At 45.7% G+C, this 25,234-nt stretch overlaps 1 protein-coding gene across 1 annotated transcript in view; it reads left to right on the top strand.

The window, feature by feature from the left end:
• The first annotated feature begins 1,823 nt into the window (after positions 1-1,823).
• The window catches only part of Mrnip (MRN complex interacting protein), a 28,926-nt gene continuing 5,515 nt past the window's right edge, over positions 1,824-25,234 (top strand). Inside the window, exons 1-3 of the mRNA XM_055597200.1 lie at positions 1,824-1,958; positions 4,461-4,520; positions 10,380-10,468. Coding sequence (XP_055453175.1) covers positions 1,893-1,958; positions 4,461-4,520; positions 10,380-10,468 — 215 coding nt within the window. The 5' untranslated portion in view covers positions 1,824-1,892. The remainder of the gene's footprint in view (positions 1,959-4,460; positions 4,521-10,379; positions 10,469-25,234) is intronic.

Raw genomic sequence — 25,234 nt, 5'->3', positions numbered from 1 at the left:
TTAAATTGCAGGCAGAGGCAGGCAGATCCTTGAGGGTTTAAGGCCAGCAAGGGAGGGCTACATAGTGAGATCCTGTCTCTTAAGAAACTCATTTATATGTCTGTGTAAGTGTATTCCATGGGTGGGGTGCCCAAAGAGGCCAGAAAAGGGTGTCAAATTCCCTGGAGCTGAAGCCAAGAGTGTTTATAAGGGGCTGGACATGGGTGCTGGGAACCAAAATCCAGTCCTTTGCAAGAGCAGCAGCAAGTACTCTAAACTGCTAAGCTTATTTCTCCAGGCCTAGAATGACCTGATACAGTTTTGTTGTTGCTGTTTTTGTTTTGTCTGTTTGGTTTGGCTTGGTTTTAGAGACAGAGTTTCTCTATGTAGACTTGCCTGTCCTGGAACTCACTCTGTAGACCAGGCTGACCTCAAACTCACTGAGATTTGCCTGCATCTGCCTACCCAAGAGCTGGGATTAAAGGGGTGCCCCACCGCATTCTACTCCTATAATGCTATAATGATATAGCATTAAACAAAAGAATGAAGGGGAAAGTCCACATTATGAAACCTCTCCCCACAGAACAAAAATCAATATCTAGGTGGGTCAGTAGGACAAATTATTTGCTAGTCATGTCTAGTTCCTACAGCAGGAATGGGCAATGGAATCAAAGACAAAGCCCAGCTTCACAGTCATTGCCTCAAAGAAAGGACACATGTAGAAAATTTTTGGAATGCAAAAATGGTTATTGATGCTTTAGTACTCAGTTAAATTCACATACTTACACAAATAAATAAATAAATACACACACACACACACACACGAGTTGAAACTAGGGGGAAACGGCTTTATGTCCTCTTTCACGACTCATGCCCTTTCACCAGCATTCTATCCTGCACCATCACCTAAAATTACTTAGTCTCCTTTCCAAATATTAGACTATACTCAACAATTACACCTGTTTTGCTTATATTTACATATAGCCACATATATTGATGTATGTGGGAGAACATGCAGGGATTTTCTTCTTTCTTTTCAGTCTGTCTTTTGTGAAGCTGGGTCACCTCACTTAATATACTTTCCGGATCCATCCATTTTCCTACAAGGTTGAATGTTTCATATGTATCCTAGACTGGCCTCAAACTCTGTACCGGAAGATGACCTTTAACTTGTCTTCTTCCTGCCTCTGCCTCGAACGCGCTGAGATTACAGTCAAACGCCAGCTTTAATTTAAAAACAAAACAAAAGCAAGATAGTTTATAATGTCTGGCATGCATAGCAGTCCTGGCTGTCTGGTGAGTTTTAGGGATTTAGACAAATGCATGACTTATTCCTCTGTCATCCATAGTAGAACCTTGTCCAGGGACTACAGCATAGGGTGGTTTTTGTTCTCAGCTGGACCTAGCAAGTGTCTGTGTTTGCAGAATTATCTTTTCTCTGACAACTTCGGACTCTGGCTCAAAGACTAATATAACAATCCATCCCTGCCCAAATGTTCTACAAATTCCAACCACAGCTCCCGGGCCTCATCTATCTCCTAGGAGCAAAGAAGGATGTAGGCAAAGGAGGCGGGTTGCAGCTGAAGGCTCAATCAGAAAGACTGGTTTAGGAAAAAAAAAAAAAACAGTCACTGTTTGGAGTCTGAGGGCCAAAGCGAGGAACTAGACACAGAAACAACACAAACAGCAGCTTCCTTTCCGTTGCTCGATTGGGAGCTCGGTGACCACCGAGATGAGCGGTGGGCTAGAGCGGCTCAAGAGCGTGCAAGGGCGGCGCCAACGCGGTCTGAGAAGAGTTGAGAGACAAGGGCATGTGAGACGGTGCTGGGGCTAGAGGGGCCGGAACCGTCGTAGGGGGCGGAGCCTGATCGGAAACACGGAGCGCAAGCGCACGGCGGGACACCGAGGCCTGTATGGCGCCGGCTCAGCAGTCTCGGGTTCTGCGGTGCTGCAGCTGCCACCTCTTTCAGGCGCATCAGGTGGGGTGGGCGTCTGCCTCACCCTCTTTCTTCACAGGATGGTGGGGGAGATAGGGCGGGCCGCGTCTCGTTTGGCCATGGGAAGTGACAGCGACGAGGCTGAGGGCTGTGCTTCCTTGCTGTCACTTCACGAAGTGCCTCTGGCCGTTCTGCTTGTGTTTATCTGTTGTTGCTGAGGGTCCTGCTCAGGGGTGTGGGCGCGCTCTCCCACCGAGCTACCGCCCTACCCGTGTGTATCGTTTTTTGCGTGGTCGTCGTAGAAACCTCAGTAATTGCTTGTACTGAGGCGGCTGGCTTCCAGAGGAATTCTAGCAGTGTGGTCTGGAACCCAGGTTGAGGAGTAGCGTCCTCTATGCAGAACCTAGCCCATCACACCCTGTGGCTCTTCTCAGTTTAATTATAGTGAGTGGACGGTTTGGGTGTAGTTTTTTTTTTTTTTCAAGGCAGGGTTTCCCTATGTATCCCTTGCCAGTCCAGGAACTCCTGTAGACCAGGCTGGCCTCGAACTCAGAGATTTGCCTGCCTCCCAAGGTGGCACCACCACCGCCTGGCTGAGTGGACAATTTTTAAAGGCCTATGGTCGGGATGTTGCCCCATAGGTGGGGTGCTTGCCTAGCGTTCGCACAGCCTAAGAGCCCCTTAACATTAGGCGATCAATGCATGCTTGAAGGTAGGAGGGCTTCGTGACTTTGAGGCCAATCAGGAATACTGGAGACCCCATCTCAAAACAAACAGGGCCAACCTGAATACTCTACAAGCAGTTTGGATGCCCTTTTGATATATCCCTGGGTGGGCCCAGGTGTCACTTGGTGCCTCTGTTTTTTATCTGTGTGGGAATAGTCAGCACTCTGCTCATTACAGCCTGCACTACCGACGCCTGGTTAATGGAGAGTAGTTGGTTTTTGTTTGAGAGGCTTTGTTTCGTATCTCAAACTGGCTCTAGGCTCCATATCCTTCTGCCTCAGCTTTATTGGGCAAATTCTCTACTCCTGAGCCATATCCCCAGTCCCAATCGTAATCTTGGTGGTAGTGGTTTTGTTGTTGTTTTAAGGAGTGGGATGAGGTTTGGTTTTGATGGTGTTTTATTTTATTTATCTTTAAAGATTTATTATTTATACAGTATTCTGCCTGCGTATGTGCCTGCAGGCCAGAAGAGGGCACTAGATCTCATTCTAAATGGTTATGAGCCACCATGTAGTTGCTGGAAGTTGAACTCAAGACCTTTGGAAGAACAGTCAGTGCTCTTAACCTCTGAGCCATCTCTCTAGTCCTCTTAGTGGTGTCTTAAAGGCATAATTTCAGTATTTACCTTAGATTGACCTCCAAGACTTAATCCCCCTACCTCAGCTTCCTAAGAACTTGGATTACACATCTATGACTCCATGCCAGTCACAGAAGCTTTATGAATCAGCCCAGATCTATTAGTATTTTTTTCTCTTTCTTTTTCTTTTTCTTTTTTTTTTTTTTTTTTTTTTTTTTTTTTGAGACAGGGTTTCTCTGTGTAGCCTTGGCTGTCCTGGACTCACATTGTAGACCATGCTGGCCTCGAACTCACAGAGATCTGCCTGCTTCTGACTCCCTGAGTACTGGGATTAAAGGCACGCCCTCCCCCCCCCCCCCCATTTCTTGGTGTCGTTAAGCATAGCATTACATTTCTTTTACATTTCTTTAAGCAACTTTGGCATCTTTATATTAAAAAATATTTTATTTTATATGTATGAATTATTGCCTGCATGTATGTCTGCATCATGTCCAATCTGGTGTCCACAGAAGCCAGAAGAGGGTGTTGGATCTTCTAGAGTTGGAGTTACAGACAGTTGTAAGCCGCCGCATGGGTGCTAGGAACTAAACTCAGGTCCTTTGGAAGAGCAGCCAATTCTCTTAACCATTGAACCATCTCTTCAGCCTTGTCACGGAATTTTTTTCCATTGCTAGAGATTAAATCTAGGGCCCTGATCATGCTAGCTGCCACTGAGACATAGCTCCAGCCCTAGAATTTGTGTGTGGTGTTTGTGTGTGTGTTATATGGGTGCTTGTGTGCAATACACACATGGAAACCAGAAGGGAATTTAAGTTCTGCTCTGTCATTCCACCTTATTTCTCTGAAATGGTCTCTTCACTGAGACCCTGGAGCTAGGCTCTCAGCCAGCAATCCATATTGATCCTGTTTCTACCTTCAGTGGTCCTAGAAATACAGGCTGACAGGGCTGTGTTCAGTTTTTCACATTGGTGCTAAGATCTGACCTCAGCAAGTACTCGTACCCACTGAAACATTTCTCTAGCCCCTCCATTTCTCTCCTTTTTTGGACTCTTGGGTGGCAGATACATGTTTGTTTCATACAAATGACCAGTTTTCCCAGCACCCACCTATTAAATAGTACATTCCTTCCTCACCTAAAATGCTCCCTTCAGGGCTGGGGTTATAGTTAAATTATTTCTCATTCAGTTCCACCTTGCTGAACACAGTTGTCTAAACTCTTCATTTCTGAAATGTTGTTGCAGGTGAAAAAGAGTCCCAAATGGACATGCAAGGCTTGTGGAGAGAAGCAGTCCTTTGTACGGGTGAGTCCGACAGCAAAGCAGTGAGCCCAGCCTCACTTTACAGCCCACACTTCTCTCACCGTTCACCCCGGAGAGCTGCTACGCCCCCAGTTCTTCCCTCCTCCTGGAACTTCGGTGGGTGGGCAGTGCCTACCAAGGTTCTGTCCTTCACTTCCTTGTGCAGCAAGCGTTTCTCAAGTCCCTTCCATGTGCCGGGCACAGGGTGACAACAGGAAGCAGGAACAGTGTCACTCTTACACTCACAGATGTGCTTTCGTGGAAGGAAAAAATGATTCACTTGTACATACACACACTAGATGAGCATCTTGAAAACACAAGGGCAAGCTGGTATGGTAGCCCACTCCCAGCACTCAGGGAGGCAGAGGCAGGCAGATTTCTGTGAGTTCCAGGCCAGCCTGGTCTACAAAGGGGGTCCAGGACAACCAAGGCTACATGGAAAAAAAAAAGAAAAAGAAAAGAAATCACAAGGGCAACCAGCACACGCCTGTAATCCCAGCACTCAGGGAGGTGTGGAGGCAGGTGCATCTCTGTGAGTTTGAGGCCAGCCTGGTCTATAAAGCAGGGCCAGTACAGCAGGCTACGCCCTGTCTTGAAAAACAAAAAAGTAAAACAACAACAAAAGAATATCCCTACTTAACAAACTTTACTTTCATGTGGCCTGAAGCACAGTTCTTTAAATCTCTACATACTGACTGACTGACCGACTGACTGACTGACTGACCTAAGTCATTTGATAGCACGAATTGCCCCAAGTCCTGTCCTTTCTGGGGCCCTTCACTTTCCTGCTCCTCCCAAATCCTGCATTCCCACCTCGTCTCCCATTCTCCTCCTGCAGCCACAGTGACTTTCTTTCTGTCCTTGAAACAAATCCTCTCCTCCCAGGACCCTGTGCTCATTGTCGGGGCTAGGCTCAACTGAGTTTCCTGTTGGAAGCTGAGTATTCATGGGAGTGTTACCCAGTGCACACTGAGAGTTCCATGGAAGCGGACACTTTTCTTGTTTTATTTACTGTTGGGCCCTCAGTGCCCAGTACACTGCCCTGTCCACAGCGAGTGCTCAACATAAGCATCTATTTAATGAGGAGATAAATAGCCAGTCCCACATTGATTGGCACCTTGATTGTCGTGTTCATTGTGACCTGTAACTCTGCAGTGAAGGTTTTCATTTACTTTTCCTTCAGTGCTGTGGTTGAACCCAGAGCCTCGTGCATGTTGGGCAAGCACTCTGCCGCCAAGCTATATCCCCTGCACCTGCAGTGAACTGCCTCTTTGTTCACTTGACCAACGACGTGCTGTTTCTTTAGGACAGAGTCCTAAATGTGCATTACTGTTCTAAAGGTTATCTGTCCAGGAAGATTCATTTCATTAATTCATTTAGTGACAGGCAGGAACATTTTGAGGATGTGAACCACTTGGTAAGAGTGCTGGTCTAGAATGCATGAGGCCCTGGCCGCCATCTCCGGCATGTTGAAAAGCTGGGTGTGGTGGTGCATACCTGTAATCCCAGCTCTTAGAAGAGAGACAGGAGGGTCAAGAGTTTAGGATCAAAGGGCTCTGCAGCTGACAGCACTTGCTTTTCTTACAGAGAACCTGGGTTTGAGTCCCCAAACCCACATGGTGGGTCACAATCATTCATAACTGCAGTCCCAGCGGATCTAATGCCATCTTCTGACCTCCAAGAGCACCAGGCACACGTGTGGTGCGTAGGCACACACACACAGGCAAAACACTCACACATAAAATAAAATGAATACATTTAATTTTAGGGGGAAAAAGTTCAGGATCATTCCCAGTTATCTAGAAAGTTCCAGCTACATGAGACCTTGTCTCAATAAGAAGGAAAATGTTTATTTTTTTGTTTTTGTTTTTAAGAATGGCTTCAGCAAAGTAAAAATGATTGAATCTCTATAAGTTTGAGGCAAGCCTGGTCAACTGAGTAAGTTCCAGGACATCCTAGAAACCCTGTCTCGAAAAACAAAAAACAAAAAGAATGTGCCAGAAAGGTGATGGATGTAAGGAAAAGAAGACAGAACTTTGTCCTTAGTCTTTGAACATGGCTCTGTAATTAAAAATCCAGCCAGGCACAATGGCAGATGTCTGCCATTCCAGCACTCAGGGTGCCAAAGCAGAATTATGTGTTCAAGGCCTACTGTTGTTGCTCAATATACCTACCCCCTCCAAACTCACACACACACACACACAAGCCTGGCATCCTTTCCCTTGCCTCTCCCCAGCCCTCCAGGTTTCTTTAGGTCTTTCCCTTTTCTTCCCTTCAACACATAGGCTTATGCTTCAGAGTATACACAGAACCACACCCTCAGCCAGGTGACCCAGCCAGTTCCAATCATGGAGTCTTGGGAGAAGCAATGTGATTGACACATACCCATTTCTGGGCCAGTCAGCTGAGACTCTACGCCCAAGATAGGGGCTGCCTCAGCTGGGTAGATCTGAGCGCCCCATGTGGAGACTCCTACTGCATGCTTCTTTTTTTATTAACTTTTATTTTATTTCAGTTTATTTACTTACAACTGAAGGGTACCCCCCCTCTTCTCCCAGTCCACCCCTCCCTAGTGCATGCTTAAGTTCTTCAGGAAAGCAGGCTTCACCAGCTGAGCCTGCTCAGTGCTTGCTTATGGTTGTCAGGCAGCTTCTAACATTATTCCTTAAGACTTACCTGCAGCTGCCTGCAGCTAAAGGAGCAAGAACATCGGGGAGCTCCCAGGAGGCTTCTAGGGCCAGACTCAGAAGTAGCTGACATGGCAATAGAAAGAGAGTGTCAAACCCCCACTTAACCCAGACACAGCAGAAGACGAGGTCTAGTTTTGTGTCTTCATAGAGGTTGATGCGCCTCAGTATGCAGTGCAGAGCACCCCAATGCTACCCCAGACACAGGTTATCAGTCCTGCCACCCCTGTGCCCAGCTCCTCTCCCTGTTCTCACCTGAACATGCTGCAGACAGGACCACTCTCCCTACTAGACCACAACTGCCATGGCCTGGCAGTGACCTCCGTATTGCTAAACATAGGTTAGTTCACAGTCTTCACAGGACATTTGTCCTACAGCATTTGTCATGGGTTATAACTTTCACCTCCTTAAAATGTTTCCTCTTGGACTTGCAGCTTGTCTGCTCCCAGCTTCCTGGCTGTTGTTTAATCTTCTCACTGATTTCCCCATCCACCCAACTTCTAAACACTGACGTACACTGGACTGCAAGCCTCAGGCCTGTTCTCTAGTTACCCTGGCTTAGGGAGAGTGCACTGGCAGGAGACCAGGGTGGAGCTCAGTGGTAGAGCCTGGCATGCAGAGTCGAGGTATCTTGCAGATTCCAGGCCTGTCCCCAAGCTCCTGCGTACTTCCCCAACTCATGTCTCTTGGCTGTCTTAACTTGGGTTTACTCCCCAGCACCTCAGATTTGAAAAATAGTAACTCTGACCTCATGACCTGCTATTTTCACAATGGTCCCAACTCTTGAATGACAGTTTTCTCTTTCTTGTTTGGACTTAAAAGCCTTGTCATCATCCTTCATTCCTATTTTTCTCTTACGTTCTTCATCAGCAGATTTTGTCAGTTCTGCATTCAAGTTAGATCCCTAGTGTGGCCTCATCTGACCGCAGTGCCTCTTCCTTGCCATGCTGATTGCAGTGGCTTCCTAGCTCACCCACCTGTTTTTGTCATCAAGTCTCTTCCCAGCACTGCAACCAAAAGCATCCTCTGAAAGCATTCTGTCTTAGAAGGGCATGTGACCAGGTAGCACATGCCTTTAATCCCAGCACTCAGGGAGGCAGAGGCAGTCGGATCTCTGAGTTTGAGGCCGGCCTGGTGTATAGAGTAAGTTCCAGGTCAGCCAAGGCTACACAGAGAAACCCTGTCTCAAAAAACAGCAAAAACCAATCAAACAAAAAATATTTTAAAAATGAATAAAAGGGCATGCGGCACACAGCTGCATCCAGCGCTCAGGAGGTGGAGTGAGACAAGAGGGTTAAGAATCCAAGGTCACCCTCCGCTAGGAGAAGGTCAAAGCCAGCCTGGAATACATGGGTCTGTTTCAAAAAAAGAAAAAGAGACAAAGGAAAGGTACTGGGTTGTATCATTGCTCTGTTTGGAACCCTCCAGGTGGCCCAAGTTCCTTTTTTGTGAGGGAGTGCAGACTGAAAATACAGAATCTCTTGTTCAAGTGGCAGGGGAAAGAACCAGGGCAGGCTGAAACTTTTCCTGGTTTCTATTTTCTGAGGAAATGGATTCCTGGAAAATGAACCCAGGTTCTTGCACAGGATGTACACGTGTCACCCCTGAACTAGCATTCAGCCTCAAGCCTTCTCTTTAATGCCTTTTCTTCCCAACCCAACGATTCAGATCACTAGCATGAATTTTACTGTTTGCCTTTGTATTGTGCAGTGCCAGTTTGAAACACAAACAAGAACACTTAGTGCACCTCGTCAAAATTAAACAGTTCATCATTCATAGCTCATCTGTGCCTGAACAGCGGATAAGCTGAACAGATTAAACTCAGCTGTTTGGGCTTTTCAGTTTGGTTTTGTTTGAGACAGAATCCTGCTGTGTAGTGCAGGCTAACCTCAGACCTGCAGCAGTCCTCCTGTCTGCCTTCTGAGTGGTGGAGATCAACTCGTGCTGTCATGCCCTGCTTTGCCCTCAGCCATCTTTACCTCAGCTCTTTGGTACCTGGTCCAGATGGGAAGTCTGGCTTCCTGGGCTGTGTGCCACCCACCTCGTAACGTGGACATCATGCACAGAGTGTGCTTGGTCCTACTGAGCTCCCGTACACCAAGAGACTACAGGAGTCCTCTGCCCAGCATACACTGACAGCATCTTCTACAGATATGGTGGCAGGGAACAGTGGACACTTAGAGCATCTCCTTTGCTCACAAACACGTCTCCTTGTCCTGTTGGCTTCACCCGTAAACCACAACAAGTTCAGCATTCAAATCCCAGCCGTCCCTCAGTATCCCTGGAGGCCCTTCTGTAGAGTGGGAGGTACCGTCTGCATATCCTGCAGCATGCTTTCTTGAGGGGTGAAGAATGGGATTATTCATCATTATTGCCCGGGCGGTCTTGAACTCCTGCCTCAGCTTCCCAAGTAATTGTGACATACTCAAGCAACTACCTTCCTTATGCTTGTTTTGGTTGCTTGCTTGTTTGTTTGGACACAGGGTCTCGACATAGCCTGGGGTCTTCTGGCACTTGAAGAGCTCCACCTGCCTTTGCCTCCCACATGCTAGGTTTAAAGGCTTGTGCCACCACTCCCAGATCCTCTATCAGCTTGAAGTCACCTTTTAGTGACTGGGGTAGCTCCGACGGTGTGTATGGTGTACGGTGCTAGGCTACGTTATTTAGGGAATAGTGACAAGAAAAAAATTGTGCATGTTAAGCGCAGACTTTTCTCCTGAAATCTTTTCTTCTGCACTTGCTTGAATTCCCAGTGCAGACTAAGTTTGGCTTTGGTAAATTCTGCATGTAAGTGGGATGATCAGAAAGACCTGAGCTACCATTCCAGAGCCTGTTTGCTTATAGATCTCTCCAGAAAGAGTGGTCAGACTTGTGGGATTTTTGTTGTTTGGTTAACTTGGTTTGGTTCGTCTGTTTATTTGTATTTGTGTTTGGTTTTTCGAGACAGGGGTGTTTTGTTGTTGTTTGTATACCTGTGGCTGTCCTTGAACTCCCTCTGTACATCAGGCTCCCCTTGAACTCAGAGATCCTCCTGCCTCTGCCTTCCAAATGCTGGGATCAAAGAGTCGCACCACCACTGCCTGGCTAGAACTTAACCCTGCCTCAGGCTTTGTAAGTACTATCTTAAATGATTTCACCATTCTTCTAACACACAAAAAATTTTGTTTCCTCTCAGGCTTATGGTGAAGGCTCTGGTGCTGATTGTAGGCGCCATGTCCAGAAGCTGAACCTGCTGCAGGGACAAGTATCGGAGCTGTCGTGCAGGTACAGTGTTTTGAAAGGATTGGTGTTTTTACCTTGGTTGCATATCGATTAGAGGCTGGAAGTTTGCAATGGATAAATTCCTTACAAGTCCACATGCTATAGTACAACAGGTCAAACACCCTGTGCAGTCCTGTCAATGAAAACAACTAGAATTTTTTACTGGCTAGAAGTTTTAAATATTTTCCTTCTTACTGTTGTGTCTGTGTGTGTAAATGTGCAAGTCAGAAGACAACTATGTGAAGTTGATTCTACCTTTGTGTGGGTTCTTCCCCCCCCCCTTTTAAAGATTTATTTATTATTTATACAGTATTCTTCCTGCACGTATGCCTACACACCAGAAGAGGCGCCAGATCTCATTATAGATGGTTATTAGCCACCATGTGGTTGCTGGGAATTGAACTCTAAAGACCTTTGGAAGAGCAGCCAGTGCTCTTAGCCACTGAGCCATCTCTCCAGTCCTGTGTGGGTTCTAAAGATCACTCAGGTCACCTAGCTTGTGGGAAAGTGCCTTTACCTGCTGAGCAATCTCACCAGCCTTTAGCCATAATAATTTAAATGAAAGTCTGGCTAGCAAGAAAATAAGGAACCGCTAGAGGTCAGAAATGAAGTGAAGTCAAAATCCACAGAAGCACCTAAGCTGCAGAGACGCTGGGACCTCTGCTCAGCTGACAGGTGGATGTCTGAGGAGCACGAGACACAGCTTACAGAACAGAAGGCCAACTGTGTTGGAGGCAGGGACTGTCCTACTTATAGTTTGAGATGGAGTCTCATCTTGTGGCCCTCTGTGTGGGTGCAGTGCCACTTCTTGCTTTGTTGAGACTGGCCTCAAACTCTAGCCCCTCCTTCCTCTACCTCCAGACACTGAGGTGGCAGAGCTGTGCCACCACACCTGGCTCTCGGGACCTCATAAACAGCTGAGGCCCCAGAGGCCTATGCCCTGTCACACAGTGAGCCACAAAAAGAACCACTGTGCAGCAGGGTGCTTGCCTGTGCTGACCTTGGCAGTGGCTGAAGAAATCCCTCTGCAAGACTTTAAGAAACACACAGGCCAGCCTTCCCATAGGCTTCAGCCTTTATTCTCACTCTGAGGAGCCTCGTGCTCAGGGTTTATTTTCCTCTTATCTCAAGATGTGAAGGTCAGTGCAGCTCTTCTCTGGAGTAGCCTGTCCTTCAGACAAAAATTCAGGAGTGAATGTGCAGACTTTGAAATTGCTAAGGAAGAAGTGAGCATGAGCAGCAGTCAGAGGACTCAGACCCACAGAGACGTAAAAGTGTGTATTGTGTGCTTACTGTGCCCAACCAAACACAAGGCAGGGAGGACAGAGATGATCATCTGAGACCTAGAAATAGCCAAGTAGAGCCGGTAGGAGGTGGCACATATACCTTTATCCCCAGCTCTTGGGAGGTAGGCGGATCTATGTGAGTTCAAGGCCAGCCTGGTCTACAGAGCTAGTTCCAGGACAGCCAAGGCTACACACACACACACACACACACACACACACACACACACACACAATCCTGTTTTGAAAAAAAAATAGCCAAGTGGAAGATAGGTATGGTGTGGGTGCCTATAATCCCAGCACAGAGTAGGTGAAGTCTGGAAGTTGGAAGTTCAGGGTCATCCTTGCCTTGGAGTGAGTTTGAACTATGTGAGACCCTTCCTCAAATAAAGCACCCAGATGGACAGGTGTATGGTTGAGGTCTGGAAGGCTCACAAGCCACTGGAGTTCCCGTTCCCTTGGAGTTAGGATATGCCACCCTCCTGGCACATGCAGGAGTTCTCACCACTTTCCTGTGGGCCTCCTCTCATTTAGTTGTCCCAGGAGCTCTCTAAACCCTGCCTTTTGGGTTTTTGTATGGATAGACATGGTTGTTGATGAGCTGTCACGAAAGCACAGTACAGCCAGTCAGCTCTGACAGACTTGGCCTCCATGCAGCATTCTTCCTTCCAGTGCATGGGACATGACCCTTCTAGAATGTAGAGGCCATGGTGACCTTCTGTTAGATGAGGGGAGGACAAAGCATTTATGGATAGTTCTAAAACAGAGAAGATTTACATTTTTGTGACCCTGGGAAAGGGAAATTCTGGTTTGGATGGTCTGTATGGAAATGGCAGTGGTCCTAGAAGCAAAGACACAGCTCTACCCTCCTGGCTGCAGCCCCGAGTTCTTCCAGAGACTTCTACTCAGATGAAGCTAAGATTCTTTTTTGTGTTATTCTTTTGAGACACTGTGTAGCCCCTGGTTGCCCTAGAACTCTGTAGACCAGGCTGACCTTGAACTCAGGAGGCCTCTGCCTCCCGAGTGCTGGGATTAAAGGTGTGTACCACCAGACCTCAGCTAAAACTGTTGAAAAAAAAAAAAAATTCCAATTCTTTATACTGTTGTCTTGAGACTCTTTCTGTGGGAAGGTTAAGAATCCCAGCTTCAGCAGGCATGGTGGTGGCACACATCTTTAAGCCAAGCACTTGAGAGGCAGAAGTAGTTGCCTCTCTATTTGAGGCAACCTGGTCTACATAGTAAGTTCCAGGACAACAAGAACTACACAGAGAAACCCTGTCATCCCACCAAAAAATATAGAACCGTAAGTCAAAACGGTTGAAGAAATCCCAGCTGTGCTAGGCCACAGGGACTTTAGATTTGGCTTTTATGTGGGTTCTTTCTTTCTCTGATTTGTTTGGTTGATTGTTCTTTTTATTTTTCTAGATAGGGTTTCTCTGTGTAGCCTTGGCTGTCCTGGATTGTCTCTGTAGACCAGGCTGGCCTTGAACTCACTGACATCCCCCTGCCTCTGCCTCCTGAGTGCTGGAAACACAGGCCCACACTGGGCTTGTTTTTTAAACAGAACCTTAGTGTATAGCTCTGGCTAGCCTGTAATTCCCAAAGATCCACCTCTGCCCCTCCCGTATTCGGTAAAAGGTTGGGACAACAGTACCAGTATTAAGGTATGTTTTTACTGCCTTGGATGAAGTCCACAACCTTGTTTGTAAGAGTCACAGAAAGTTACAGGCTTACAGATAGGAAAGAGTAAACTTAAAGGTTTAAGATTGTTGTTGTTTGTTTGGTGTTGGTTTTTGAGACAAAGTATCGCTGTAAAGCCCTAGGTAGCCTGAAACTCACCAGGTAGACCAAGCTAGTCTTGAATTCACAGAGTTCACCTGCCTTTGCCTCCTGCATATTGGGATTAAAAACATGGGCCATCACACCTTGCAACATTCTAGTTTGATCTATCTCCAAAATCGAATATTGTCTTTATGTAGGCAATATGCAATGAATTTTTTTTAGTTATCTCAAAATTCTCCGGTGTTGAGAGAATTCGGCCAGACTTTGGTGAGGGGCCCCTTTCACTTTTCTTGTTCCCTTAATGTTCTCTTTCTTGCTTGCTGTGTGAAACTGCATTTGGAAGTTTGTTGGTGTGGGTGGCAAAAGAATTTACCGAAGGCAAAAATAGACAAAGAGAGAATTTATTGCAGTACACTGAAGTAGAGGGCAAGTTTCCATGGAGGCTATCATGGGACTGAAAGGGAGTTGAAAGGTCTTTATAACAGTTGAGGGGACAGTTATGTGTGAGCTCTGTAAGTAAGTGGACAGGCAGGTGTCTTGTCTTACTGAGTAGTAAATTTTACAGTGGGAGAGGTCAGGCTCTGGGTATTCCTATAAAACACTATGGGTCACTAGGGATCAGGTTTCAATGATCACGACTGCATTATTAAAAGTGGGAATTTTGCTTTTCCTTTTGGCCTTTTGTGTCTACATTTCCTTCCCGACAGATGAGCAAGGTCATGCAGAACAGGCTTCTGTGTCTTCAGAGCTGAGTGGGCTGTGAGATCTTAGGATATAGATACTTGAGAGACATTTTGCAGAGGGGAGTAGCTATCTCAAGGCTAGACTGTGACATCATTCAGAAACCTAGAGGTCCTTTGTTGCAGGAGACAGGAATCGATGGTGCTAGTAATTGTTAATGTCCCTGAGACAATACCAGCTGGAGCTTGATGGCCCCCAAAATTCCAAGAAGTGGAAGTAAGGTCCAAATCACAAAGCAGAATTACAAGAGAACTAAAAAAGGCGATGAGGCAGCCATGCGGTGATGAGCACATCTTTAATCCCAGCGCTTGGGAGGCAGAAGCCTCTGTGAGTTTGAAGCCAGAAGCCAGCCTGGTCTGCAAAGGGAATCCAGGACAGCCAGGGCTACAGAGAAAATCTGTCATGAAAACAAAACCAAAAACAGACAGAGTCCTACGAGAGGGCCGGCAAGATGACTCAGGAGGTAAGGTGTTTGCTGTGAGCCTGGTGACCTCAGCATGTCCGGAGTCATGTGAAGGTAGGAGGAGAAAACCCATCCAGACTTGTCTGCTGCTTCCATGTTGCCTCCCCACATCATGCACACAGCATTTTTTTTTTTTTAATTAAAACACTTTTTAAAGAAGTCTTAATGGAGGGATAAGAGGAGCCAGCCATAGCCATGCAGTTAAGAAAGATGAAGGAAGCATGGATTGAAGGAGATGAGCAGAAAATTGGGGTTTTCTATTGTTTTCCTGTAAGTTCCTATGTTGGAGAGAATCGAGATAAGAGACAGATGCAGAGTTGGTCAGTCAGTGACCCATTGATGCCCAAGAGTCCCTGAGAAAATGTTGAGTTTGTAAGTGGAGACAGATGAGCAGGATAGGCCCACCTGTTTTTTAGTTGATTGATTTTGATTTTGTTTTTTGTTTTTTATAATAATAGAAGAAACACAGAGGTGGGTTATTTATACAGAGACAGACATTTTCATTCTGATGGACAAATAGAACATCTTGTAAGGACTTGTGGCAGTCAAGAAAGGATTTGCCTGGTGAAGCACAAGAGTGATCAAAGCACTGTGTAGACATCTCCTAAGGGTCTGGGAAGATGGCTCTGTAGTTAGGAACAGAGCCATCAACAGGCACCAGCACTCACAGGCACACACTCTTCTCCAACACACATGTAATGAAAATAAATCTTAAAAGAAACCAAACAAACAAACAAAAGGCACAACCAGACATGGGTGGCACACACCTCTAATCCCAGCACTCAGGAGGCGGAGACAGGCGGATCTCTGTGAGTTTGAGGCCAGACTGGTCTACAAAGGAAGTGCAGGACAGCCAAGGCTATAACAGAGAAACCCTGTCTTGGGGGTTGGGAGGAGACTTTACATTTGAGCCTGTCACCTGAATGTTTCTGTAGGTCTTTAGAAGCACCGGGTCTCCTGGCTGTCAGGCTGACAGTTCTGGTCAGGAGACAGCAGAATTTTACTTTATAACATTATTAGTTATTTTATTTTGGAGTTATACTTTCTTTGTGGGTTTTTAAGACCAAGTAAATGCCAAAAGTTAACCTTATAATTTTTTCTTCAAATTCTAATTTTAAGAAAAGATTTATTGGGGCTGGAGAGATGGCTCATTGCTTAAGAGCATTGGCTGTATTTCCAAAACACCTGAGTTCAATTCCCAGCACCCAAATGGCAGCTCACAACTGTCTGTATTTCCAGTTCCAGGGGATATGACACCCTCATACAGACATACATGTGAGCAGAAGACCAATAAAATAAAAATGAATAAAATAAAGATCCATAAAATAAAGATAAATCATTTAAGACATTTTAAAAATAAAGAATATTTTTTATATTTATACACATTGACATTCTACCTGTGTGTATATCTGTGCAAGGGTGCCAGTTCCCGTGGACCTGAAGCTGCACACTGTTGTGAGCTACCATGTGGTGTTGGGAACCAAACCTGGGTCCTCTGTAAGCACAGCAAGTTACTTTCAACTGCTAACCATCTCTCCAGCCCCTCGTTACTTGTTTGTTTGTTTGTTTGGTTTTCAGACAAAGTCTGAACTGTGTAAACTCAGTTGGCCTAGACTTACAGACATCCACATGCTCCTGCCTCCCAAGTTCTGGGATTAAAGGTGTGTTCCACCACTCCTGGCCATTTAAAACAAAAGCTAAAAACTGACAGTCAAATATTCTCAGGGATCTGAGGAGCCCTGTGTCAGCTTTAATATTTCCTTCTTCCATGTGTCATCTGTTGGGAAGGGGCCGGCTCTTTTTGGCCATGTGGCTCTTCCGAAACTCAGGTTACATTTTGCCCTCCGGTGACTCTCCTCATTGGAGGGTGTGTGTTGGTTATAGCCCCACCTCAGGTGTCTCCATGGCGTCTCTGATCAAGAGCCCTATAGGGCTGCTCTAGGGTGGTCCTGTGTTTCCTTCCCTGAGTCCCGGCAGGCCTTAGAGAGGGAGCCCCCAACATTGCCTGTCCTTTTTGACCCTTCATCCTGGGTGGCTCAGACCTCCAAGCTTTGGTTGTTGAACACCCAGGACAGTGTTATTAATCTTAAAGAGAAAGGAATGAACTTTAGTTTAACATGCATAACATTTAGTTAAAGCTTAGAGGAGAAAAAAGTTAAAATTTGACTTTGTTAACTCATTTTTAAGTAGTTAAAAGCCTGATAAACTTAGCAGAATGTAATTATTTTGATAAAACCTAAAATCTGGACCTACAAGATGGTTTACTGGGTAAAGGCGCTTGCCACCAAGCCTAACCGAGCTGAGCTTAATCCCTAGGACCCACATGGTGGAGCAAGGGAACAGACTCCAGGAGGTATTCTTCCCTTCCCACAGACAAAGTAATAGATGTAAAAAGGGGAAGCATAAAGGATTTCTTAGCTGACCAAAAACAGATGATTATCTTTTTTTAAAAAATAATTTATTCAATTTTATGTGCATTAGTGTGAAGGTGGCAGATCCCTTGGAATTGGTGATATAGACAGTTGTGAGCTGCCATGTGGGTGCTGAGAATTGAACCCGGGTCCTTTGGAAGAGCAGACAGTGCTCTTAACCACTGAGCCACCATCCAGCCCCCAGATCATTATCTTAATAGAATTTTATTTATTATTTTGAGGAGCCCAGGTTTTAGCCTAGGTTGTACTTTTTTTTGTTTATTTGTTAGATTTATTTATGTGTACAATGTTCTGCCTGCATGTATACCTGAATGCCAGAAGAGGGCCAGATGGTTGTGAGCCACCATGTAGTTGCTGGGAATTGAACTCATGACCTCTGGAAGAGCAAGCAGTGCTGTTTACCTCTGAGCCATCTCTCCAGCCCCCTAGATTGCAGGGTTATATCACTGTACTAGGATTTGATCTTGGCAGTTTTAACTGTTACACATCTTTAAGCTTTAGCTTTCACAAGCTTTCCATAATATCACTAAGTTTTTGTTTTTATTGTTCCTTTCCCATCCTGAAAAACTAACAAAAAGTTATATTACTTTAGAGCAAAATCTTCTTTTACTAAACAAAAATCCTTCTTTAATCCCAAAATTACTTTCATAGTTACATCCTGTATTCCATCTTCTCATATTTACTGGTTGTTTACTTTCTTCCTTAATGTACTAAAATACTTCATATTGAAGATCTAGTTATGGGACAAAGCAACATAACATATAAACTTACCAATATGTTAGAAGAACTGGGTCTAAGTTAGATGTATGGCATAATGTAATAATTCAAGGTTATCTGTTTGCACGCTGTTCTTACAACCTTGTAAGCAGACTTCACTGCCATCTGGAATGTTAAAAAAAATCTTGTAAATATTTATTTCTTTTTGGTTGCAAGTAAGTCCAAGAATTACTGAATGTTACATTCCAGCGAAAGCCAGCCAAGATGACAAAAGTCCTACGCTGATTGACCTTCAGTTAATGAGATTATCTAAGAGAAAAGTCAGAAGGAGGCAGAGCACACAGAGCCAAAGAAAAGATTTGTAAATGTTAACCCCATGTCGACAAGTTCTCCTAAGAACTGGGAGGGTGGCTGATGGCTTTTGCTGTGGGTCCAGTGACAGCAGGCTGCATCAAGACCACCTGTATTTTTACAGAGTTGTCTTCTTCCCGGGAAGCGGGAAGTGGCGACGAATGGCCTGTGAAGCTGTGGCCCTGAGAACCAGGCCTTCCTTGGGGTTGAAGATAACCGTTCTATGGCCCTCTAGACTTTACTGTTATATGTTTGTCCTTTAGTGCTCCTGTTTTTCTCCCAGAATGGTTGTCTTTTTCTTTAAAACCAAAACCCTTTTTTGTTTGTTTGTTTGTTTGTTGTTTTTAGACAGGGTTTCTCTGTATAGCCCTGATCTCAACAAAAGACTTAGTAACATTTGTTTGTGTGGTCACCAAGGAATAAGGTTATCTTTACCTTACGCCCACAGTACACATCTGTGGAGGTCAGAGGGCAACTTGCCAGAGCTGTTTCTCTCCTTCCACCATGTGGGTCCTGAGGGATCAAACTCAGGTAGTCAGGCTTGGTCACAGGTGCCTTTGCCCTCTGAGCCAGCATAGAGCCTCTCAAGGTGCAGCCACACTTCATCCCTAAAGAGTCCTGTGACCTAAACTGGGGCACCCCACAGGGTAACCCTACAAACTCATGAAAATGAAGCTTGGGCTTGCTTTGTAGCCACCACTATTCTGGAGTCAGTGTCCAGTTGGTCAGGCTTAGGCGACCTCAAAGGAGACTCAGAGCCTAGAACTTGGCCACAGCTCAGGCATGATAGGATAAGTCGTGGAGAAGTTGAAAGCCTGGCCGACTGTATGATTGTCTGTCAGTCTGTTCATGAGGGAGCAGGGCCTGTACTGCTCCACACCCTCCTTCCTTCACTCTGCAGAACAGTGGTAGCAAACCCCAGAGAGAGGAAGAAAGGGAAGAGAGGGTGTGAGGCGCCTCCCAAAAGGAAGAGAGTAGCCCCAGATGGACCACAGCATATGGTGGCCCTTCTCTTCTGGTACTGCATGGCAGTTAGTTTCCAGATGTTTTCTTTAGACAGCTGCTCACTAAGGAAAGGTCAGGCTCCCAGTGACCGGGACCTGACTTTTGAAATGTGGGAATTTCACTTTCATATTTTTCAGTCATTCGAGACAGGGTTTTTCTGTGTTGCTTTGGGTGTCCTGGACTCACTTTGTAGACCAAGGTGGCCTCAAACTCACAGAGATCCACCTGCCTCTGCATCCCTGAGTGCTGGGATTTCAGGTGTACAATTTTAGCCTTTTAAGTCTCTAAATTTTAGTCTTACTTCAGCAATATGAACCAAAGAGCAAGAGAGAGAGAGAAAGAAAAGAAGAAAGAAAGAGAAAATAGATCATAGTGCCACAACAGATTAAATACAGCTAAAGAAAATAAGTAGGATAGGGGTCATTACTGAATGGTTGTGTGTGTGTGTGTGTGTGTGTGTGTGTGTGTGTGTGTGTGTGTGTAGAAGTATGTGAAATGATAACAGCAGAGCAATTTACAAAAGCAAAGAGTTAACATTCTTAGGCAGCACAGTAAACCCTAAACATAAATCCATCGTTCTGTGTGCAAACAGTGAGATTCTGTCTGTGGGAAATCCTACAAGACTACCAGCCTACCTGGTTCAGCGGTATCCCATGAGCCACAGTCAGCATACAAAGTGAAGTTGTGTTTCTGTGTGAATTCAGTGAACACTTAGGAAAATGGTTTTTAAAATCAAGTACCAGGGCCAGTGAGACGGCTCAAAAAGCACCTGACAACCTAAGCCTTAGTGCCTGGGACCCACGGAGTAGAAGGAAACACGGGACTCCTGGAAGCTGTCTTTGACCTCTCTTATTTCTTTCATGCTGGCATGTGTACACACACACATAAACAGATAAATGTAAAGTCTTTTAAATAAGAAACAGAGATAGCTTTGGCTCTGGGAATGTAGTTCAGTATTCGAGCACTTGCCTACCATGCAGGAGGCTTCTTCATTCCCAACACTGAAAAATGTCTTGTTGTTGTTGTTTTTAACTGATCCTAAAATGTATATAAGAGTGCAAAAGACCTCAAATCACCGATTGTTTTGTTTTTGTTTTTGAAATTTTTAAAATTTCAGTTTATTTACTTTATATCCCAAGGGTACCCCCTTCCTTCTCCCCTCCCAGTCCCCCCTTCCCCTCCTTCTTCTCTCCCTTTTCCCCCAGAGAAAAAGGAGCCCCCTCCCCCTGTATCAACTCTCCCCAGCATATCAAGTCATATCAGGACCAAGTATCTCATCCCCTGAGGCCAGGCAAGGTGGTGCTGCCAGGAGGAAGTGATCCAAAAGCAGGCAATAGAGTCTGTGTTAGAAACAGCCCCACCCCCCAACTCCTCTCTCCAGGTGCTCCATATGAAGACCAAGCCTCCCATTGGCCACATATGTCCAGGGGGCCTAGGTCCAGACCATGCATGCTCCTTAGCTGATGTCTCAGTCTCTGTATTTGTTGTTTTTTTTTTTGTTTTTTGTTTTGTTTTGTTTTGTTTTGTTTTTTGATACAGGGTTTCTCTGTGTAGCCTGGCTGTCATGATACCTACTCTATAGACCAGGCTAGCCTTGAACTCAGGCTGCCTCTGCCTCCAAATAACTGGGATTAAAGACATGTGCCACCACCATCTGACAGCCAAAATAATCTTTCTAGAGGAAGTTGGAAGTCTTCTCCAATCTGGCTTCAAGATGTACTATAGCTGGGTACAGTAGCATACCTGGGAGGCAGAGGCAGAGGCCTCTCTGAGTTCCAGGCCAGCATAGTCTACAAAAGGGAGACCAGGATAGCGAGGGCTACACAGAGAAACCCTGTCTCAAAAAAACAAACCAAACAAGGGGCTAGACAGAAAAAAAAAAAAAAAAAAGATGTACCGTGTGTTTATGGTGCTCAGGGCAGAGTGGGTAGCTTATCATCTACTTCTGTTGCCGGGCAGCTGGGGCAGTGGCCAGATTCTCAGCTTCATTCCTCTCCACACTGAAAGAAACACTGGCCGGGTACGGTGGCACACCTGTAATGTCAGCACTCTGGGAGGCAGAGGCAGGCGTATCTCTCTGAGTTCAAGGCCAGCCTGATGTACAAAGTGAATCCATGACAACCAAGGCTACACCGAGAAACCCTGTCTCGAAAAATAAGACAAAAAGAAAGAAGGACTGAGAGACCAGAACGTTAATAAAGGAACCAGGGTTTATTAGAACCTGGCCAAAGAGAAGAGAGGAAAAAAAAAACCAACAACTTAACAATTTTTCCATCTTCCTTGTGGTAACCTTACCAGTTACAGAAAAGGTAAAGGAAAGAATAGGAAATGTGTAGTTTTACTCATGAAACTTGGGAGGGCAGCTCTCCCTTTGCTAAAACCCCAGGCTGCCCCATTCTTAGTGTGGATGGTCTGTTATCAGCTCTATCAGTAGGCAAATGGCTAACTTTTAAACCACAGTAGAAATTGGGTGGGGACTCTCCTTTAATGTATTTAGCTCTGTTCCCAATAAAGATATCCCAGGCAGATTAAAGAGTCCCCTTGGATGAGGTTTCCTTCCAAGTAAAAGAACAAACAACAAGGGGACATCATTGCTTACAAACATCTGCAAAATAAGATGGTTTTCAAACATCCAGCAGAAACCAGCTGAGGAGGGAAGGTGCTGGGGGGGAGGGGCTGGAGTTAAGTGCCCTCACCAATGATGCCACCTAGAGAGGGTGCAGGCACTGAACCCAGGTCTTCTGGTACACACCCTCCAGCAATGAGGGACATAGCCAGCGTTTTCTAGGCTTAACTAGTACAGAGAGTTGTCAGTATGTCCACTCCAGCCACCGCAGGTCCAGGCATAGTGGCTTACAACGTTAATTCCAGCACTGGGGAGGTATAGTCAAAGAAGCTCTGTGAGTTTGAGGCCAGCCTGGTCTATATAGAGAGCTCCAGGACAGCCTAGTCTACATAGTGAGACCCTGCTAAAAAAAAAAAACAAAAAAACATCTACCACAGGGCAACAAAGAACTCAACGAGGTTTATTATGATACATATTATATCCTGTTGTACTTGTGTTTAATATTAACTATTGATTTTTTTTAGTAAAGCTGCAGTTGGTCCTAAGCAGCTGTACACCCAAATCACCACAGAGACGGGGATTTAGTTAATAACCTGGATCACCATGCTGGGCAGTGGTTGCTCCATCCTCCACCTCCAGGCCCGAGTAGTCTCTGCCATTCAGATTTCACCCATTATACTTGCTTTTAGTGATATATTGCATCCAGTCCATCTCTCCACATCGTTCCAAGACCCTCCTCCGGCCTCTCTCTCTCCCAGTTCTCCCTTCTTCTCCCTCCTACCTCTTTCTCCCCTCTGGCTCCTCCCCTCTCCTACTCCTTCCTCTCTTCCTGCGTCCTTCATCTCCTCCCACTCTCTACCAGGATGTCCAAGCTGCCCTCTCCATTGCTCAACATTGTGGCCATTTGTTTTAATTGACACATTAGAGAACAAATGGTGGCATGTTTACACAAACTTGAGACAGGTGATGCTTAGACTAAACATCACAATGCAATGTCTGAATTGAAACCAGATAGTGGGGAGAGAAGCCAGCATTTGAATGAACAAGGGGAAATTGTATACATTCCACAAGAACATTATACCAACAATATCTCAATAAGTTAATTTTAAAAGTTAAAAGAGTAGCCGGGTGTGGTGTCTTAAACCTGTAATCCCAGCACTCTGGGGGACAGAGGCCGGTGGATCTCTGTGAATTTGCAGCCAGCCTCGTCTACACAGAGAAACCCTGACTCAAAAAAAGTAAAGGGCTTTAAGATTTGTTCTAAATCTACTTTGTGTGTGTGTGTTGCCTGCTTTTGTGCATGTACACTAGGTGTATGCCTAGTGCCTGCAGAGTTCAAGAGGCATCATCCCCTGGAAGTGGAGTCATAGGTGATTGCCAGCCACCATGTGGGTGCTGGGAACTGAACCAAGCCCATGCAAAAGGAACAGTGCTCTTCACCTTCACCACTGAACTGTCTCCCGGTAAAAGTAGAGCATTTGAGTACACTTATTCATGTATATGGGAAGGTTGTTTTGAATGTTCACTGCTGGAGCCTGCCGGCAGAGTCGACCGTACCTGAGTGGAGAGTCCGGACAAATCACACTAACACGGGATAGGCTTGAGAGAGCTGTCAGTCTGACTGAAGCAGCTCGGGTTTATTCCAGAGTTCATTATTTATAGGCAAAGCAAAAACAAGTCATATCAATACAAAAAGGTGTGGAAACGCCTCGCTTCTTTTCAGAAACTACTTCCCCAGGTGAAAACATAACAAAGCAGCTTAGCAAGCAGCTCTCCACACCACAGTGTGAGTCCTATGATCCAACCCAGCTCCGTCAAGCTTGGCCCAGATATGTTGCTTTAGCTAGAGGCCATTTGTGTCCAGGTGCCGGAGGCTTCCGGGTTACCTGGAGCATCCGGGACTATCCAGCTAAACTATAGACTTAGAAAGGAAAGGTGGGCACACCTTTCCTGGATGTCTTCCAGTATCGCCCTATGAGTTCAATATTGAGCTTCTGAGCATGTCCCTCAGGCTGGTTTTTTTCTGTAGCTGTGTCCCACGGCTCTCCATACCAAAAGAAAAAAAAAAAAGTGAAAGAATAAAAGATAAGAAAAAAATTGTAAAGCCAGCTGTGGTGCTGCATGCCTTTAATCCTAGCACTCTGGAGGCAGAGGCAGGTAGATCTCAGAGTTTGAGGCTAACCTGGTATATAGAACAAATTCTAGGAGCCAAGGCTACACAGGGAAACCCTGTCTCAAAAAACCAAAGGGGAGAAAAAAATTGACCCAAACTGTTATGATGTTTCAGCAGGTAAACCACTTACTGCCAAGCGTGCTGATCTGGAACCCACATGGTGGAAGGAGAACACTGATTTTGATTCTTTTGGGTTGTCCTCAGACCTCAGTACTTCAGATATTGTGGCACATACCCACAATAAATGTAAAAAAGAAAAAAAGAAATCTGCCTTAGCTAGGCATGGTGGCATATGCCTGTAATCGCAGCGTTCAGAATACAGACGCAGGATTGCTATGAATTTGAAGCCAGTCTGGTGTGCATAGCAAGTTCTAGGCCAGTTCCATAGCTACGTAGAAAAACCCTGTCTCCTAAATAAAATGGGGGCAGGAGAGGGGGGTGGAGAGCTGCCTTTAGGTGACAGGTTGTAGAAGACAGGGCAGGACAGCTGAAGAGAGCAGAGCGCTGGTGACTCCCAGTTTGTCAGTGACAGCATTAGAATGAGAAGCAAGCCAACCTAGAATATCAAGATGTCGCAGTCAGTGGGGTTAAATCCTCTTCTTTCTTGCCTGCTGTGGTGCTGGGAATGGAACTTAGAGGCTCATCACATCAGGCAGCCCTGCACCCACACCAGCCCTGCTGCATTTAAGGTCTTAATTCATAGGAAGGTGAGCAGGGTCTGCAGGAGCTGGCAGGGCATTGTTTACCCAAACGTGTGTGTGTGTGTGTGTGTGTGTGTGTGTGTTTTGCATGTGTAGAGGTCAGAGGACAAATTGTAGAGGTCAGTTCTTTCTTTCCACCAGTTGTGTCCCAGAGTCAAACTTGGGTCATCAAGTTTGGTAGCAAGCGCCTTTACCCACTGAGCCATCTAGGCAGCCCAAACTCTCAGCTTGATCCTGTAGGATCAGGGTAGATGTTTTCTATATGTGCTGTTGTTTCATTCTTACAGCCCCATGAGAATTGCTGGCTACTTTAGGCTGGTGAGGTAACTGAGGTTGGGGTGCCCAGTTAGAATTTGGACTCTCACCAGAGAGTCCAGGCACTGTCTGAGGTGGACATGGCTGGTCCCTGACCTCCAGTACTTGTATCAGATGTTTTACCTGGTTATCCAGCCCCTGAGTCACAAGAAGCAAGTCCTCTGCCCACACTTCCTAAACTGCTGAGAAATGACTGCCTCACATGAGGGCAGAAACATGTCTGTGACACTCTAGGACAGC

Source organism: Psammomys obesus, unplaced genomic scaffold (genome assembly GCF_907164565.1).
Source record: "Psammomys obesus unplaced genomic scaffold, mPsaObe1.curated_primary_1811, whole genome shotgun sequence".
Taxonomy (NCBI): Eukaryota; Metazoa; Chordata; class Mammalia; order Rodentia; family Muridae; genus Psammomys; species Psammomys obesus.
The sequence above is the reverse complement of the archived record's forward strand: the minus strand, read 5'-3'. Positions and strand labels throughout refer to the sequence as shown.